This window comes from Fukomys damarensis, unplaced genomic scaffold (genome assembly GCF_012274545.1).
Source record: "Fukomys damarensis isolate Sample0158 unplaced genomic scaffold, DMR_v1.0_HiC HiC_scaffold_30, whole genome shotgun sequence".
NCBI classification, from domain to species: domain Eukaryota; kingdom Metazoa; phylum Chordata; class Mammalia; order Rodentia; family Bathyergidae; genus Fukomys; species Fukomys damarensis.
Window position 1 is genome coordinate 69,132,448 of NW_022900942.1, and position 2,582 is coordinate 69,135,029.

At 54.3% G+C, this 2,582-nt stretch overlaps 1 protein-coding gene across 1 annotated transcript; it reads left to right on the forward strand.

Annotated features, from left to right (window-relative positions):
- Nucleotides 1–1,018: 1,018 nt before the first annotated feature.
- Mc5r (melanocortin 5 receptor) lies at nucleotides 1,019–2,304 on the forward strand. Its single transcript, XM_010638986.2, has 2 exons — nucleotides 1,019–1,999; nucleotides 2,124–2,304. The coding sequence occupies exons 1-2, from the start codon at nucleotides 1,026–1,028 to the stop codon at nucleotides 2,209–2,211; spliced, it is 1,062 nt and encodes a 353-aa protein (XP_010637288.1). The 5' UTR covers nucleotides 1,019–1,025; the 3' UTR covers nucleotides 2,212–2,304.
- The last annotated feature ends 278 nt before the right edge of the window (nucleotides 2,305–2,582 follow it).

A 2,582-nucleotide genomic window follows, 5' to 3' on the forward strand; every position in this document is an offset into this window, starting at 1 on the left:
CGGCGTCCTGCTGGCCTGGCCAGCCCCGAGCACAGGTGGGGAGCCGGAACCGAGACGGGAGAGGGGTCGGGAGAGGGGACCAGGAGGGGGACGACCAGGGTGCGGGGGACAGGGACGAGGGCTGGGCTGGACGGAGACCCGGACGGGTTGGGGTGGGGAGGTGGGTGGGACCGGAGACCAGGATGAGGGGGCGGGGCAGCCGCCGGGGCTGCGCACTTCTGGTGTAGGAGACCTGCCGCCCCAGAACCACACTGGCCAGCTGGGGCCAAGGCTCCGCGGTGGGACCTCTGCTGGGGTGCTCATCGTGTGCCGCGCGCCTTTCTTCCTCCCCTCTTCCTGATGCCCTCATGCCCTCCCTGGAGGTGCCTAGTCTGAGGTCAAAAGTCTTTTTGGGTATAAATCTAACAAGGACATACGTCTTGTTCTACTACTTAATAAATCTAAATTACTTCTCTACTCATGTGGAATTTATGTAACTATTAATTAAACGTGGTGGATGTTCAAGGAAAATTTACCAATCTAGGGGACTATAGCCCAGTTTCCCCCCAATGCGTGCTCGTGGTTAGCTTGGATTTAAGACAGTGACTCTTGCATGAGTTGTCCTGAAGACCACTCTGTTCCGTCTCAGTTTCCGCCTGGTTGGTGGTGGGTGTCAGGGCCAAGATCTATCTTTCCTGAGAATACAGGTCTGCGTTCTGCAGAAATCTGAGCTCGCTGCAGGAAAGTGTCCGGGACTTCATGGGATTTTATAGGCCTAGGGGACACTTTGGAGAGTGAACTTGGGGGCCAGGGTGACCCTGTCCTGGGCCCACAGGGATGGCGCCCTGTATGGAGAGGTTGGCTGGCAGTGTGGGAAGGGACAGTGTCCCAGGGGTGGGGAGCACAGGCCAGGCTCCTCTCAGAGGTGGTGCTTGCTTTGGCATGTTGTTGCATTTTAAAAAATATATTTTTAACCTCTTTGGATCATACAAAAGCCTGTTTTACAGTAACTTTGCTGCCGAGAAGAGGAGGTGTTTCCTTCAGCCATGAACTCCTCATTCCCCCTGCGTTTCCTGGAGCTCCACCTGAACGCCACCGAGGGCAACTTCTCAGGAGTGGAGGGTGGGAACAAGTCCTCGCCGCCGTGTGAAGACATGGGCATCGCTGTGGAGGTGTTCCTGACCCTGGGCCTCGTCAGCCTCTTGGAGAACGTCTTGGTGGTTGGAGCCATCGTGAAGAACAAGAACCTGCACTCCCCCATGTACTTCTTTGTGTGCAGCTTGGCGGTGGCCGACATGCTGGTGAGCATGTCCAACTCCTGGGAGACGATCACCATCTACCTGATCAACAACAAGCACCTGGTGATCGCAGACACCTCCTTGCGCCACATTGACAACATGTTTGACTCCATGATCTGCATCTCTGTGGTGGCCTCCATGTGTAGCTTGCTGGCCATCGCAGTGGACAGGTACGTCACCATCTTCTACGCCTTGCGCTACCACCACATCATGACGGCGAAGCGTGCCGGGGCGGTCATTGCGGCCATCTGGAGCTTCTGCACAGGCTGCGGCATCGTTTTTATCTTGTATTATGAGTCCACCTACGTTGTCATCTGCCTCATTTCCATGTTCTTCACCATGCTGTTCCTCATGGTGTCCCTGTACATGCACATGTTCCTCCTGGCCCGGGCTCATGCCAGGCGGATTGCAGCCGCACCTGGATACAGCTCTGTGAGGCAGAGGGCCAGCATGCGGGGAGCTGTCACCCTCACCATGCTGCTCGGGGTGTTCATTGTGTGCTGGGCACCCTTCTTCCTCCATCTCATCCTGATGCTCTCATGCCCCAAGAACATCTACTGCTCCTGCTTCATGTCTTACTTCAACATGTACCTCATCCTCATCATGTGCAACTCCGTGATTGACCCTCTGATCTATGCCTTCCGCAGCCAGGAGATGAGGAAGACCTTCAAGGAGATCATTTGCTGCCACGGCTTCAGGATAGGCTGTTGGCTCCCTAGCAGGTATTAGACACAGCCTTCTCCTTGCTGTGGCTCTCATTTCTCCCATGAACGTCTACTAGGTTTGGCCAGGGATCAGAAAGATCACTAAGAACCCAAACTGTGCATCCCTTTGTCTTGTTTTCAGATCAAACCTGTGTTTCAGACGAGCACCCGTTCTTCTGTGGCCATTATTGCATCAGAGGTGCTTGTGTTGTCACCCGCTTTGGGGATGAGTGGTGAGAGTTCATCACTGTCTTTTTGCACCCTGTTGCTTCTCTGGCCCCTGCTGTTTCTGGAGTCCCATCCATCCTCCGGCTAGGAAGAGTGTCCTCGGGAATACAGGATGCTCCAAATGTGGGTCTGAGCATGGTGTGGAACAGGTTGCGACTGGAAGCACAGCTGAATGTCCACCTCAAGTAGGATTGCTTTTTTGCCCCAAAGCAGGTGTGTACTTGGCTTGGGAATGCAGCGTGCGTTTCAGGAGGGACACACTGTTAGATCTTCTCCATTTGGAATTCCTATTCGTTGGTCATGGGTGTCTCTAGAGCCATACTTTCCTGAACTTACAGCTTTATGGTTTATAATTACAACTCTCTGAGGATGA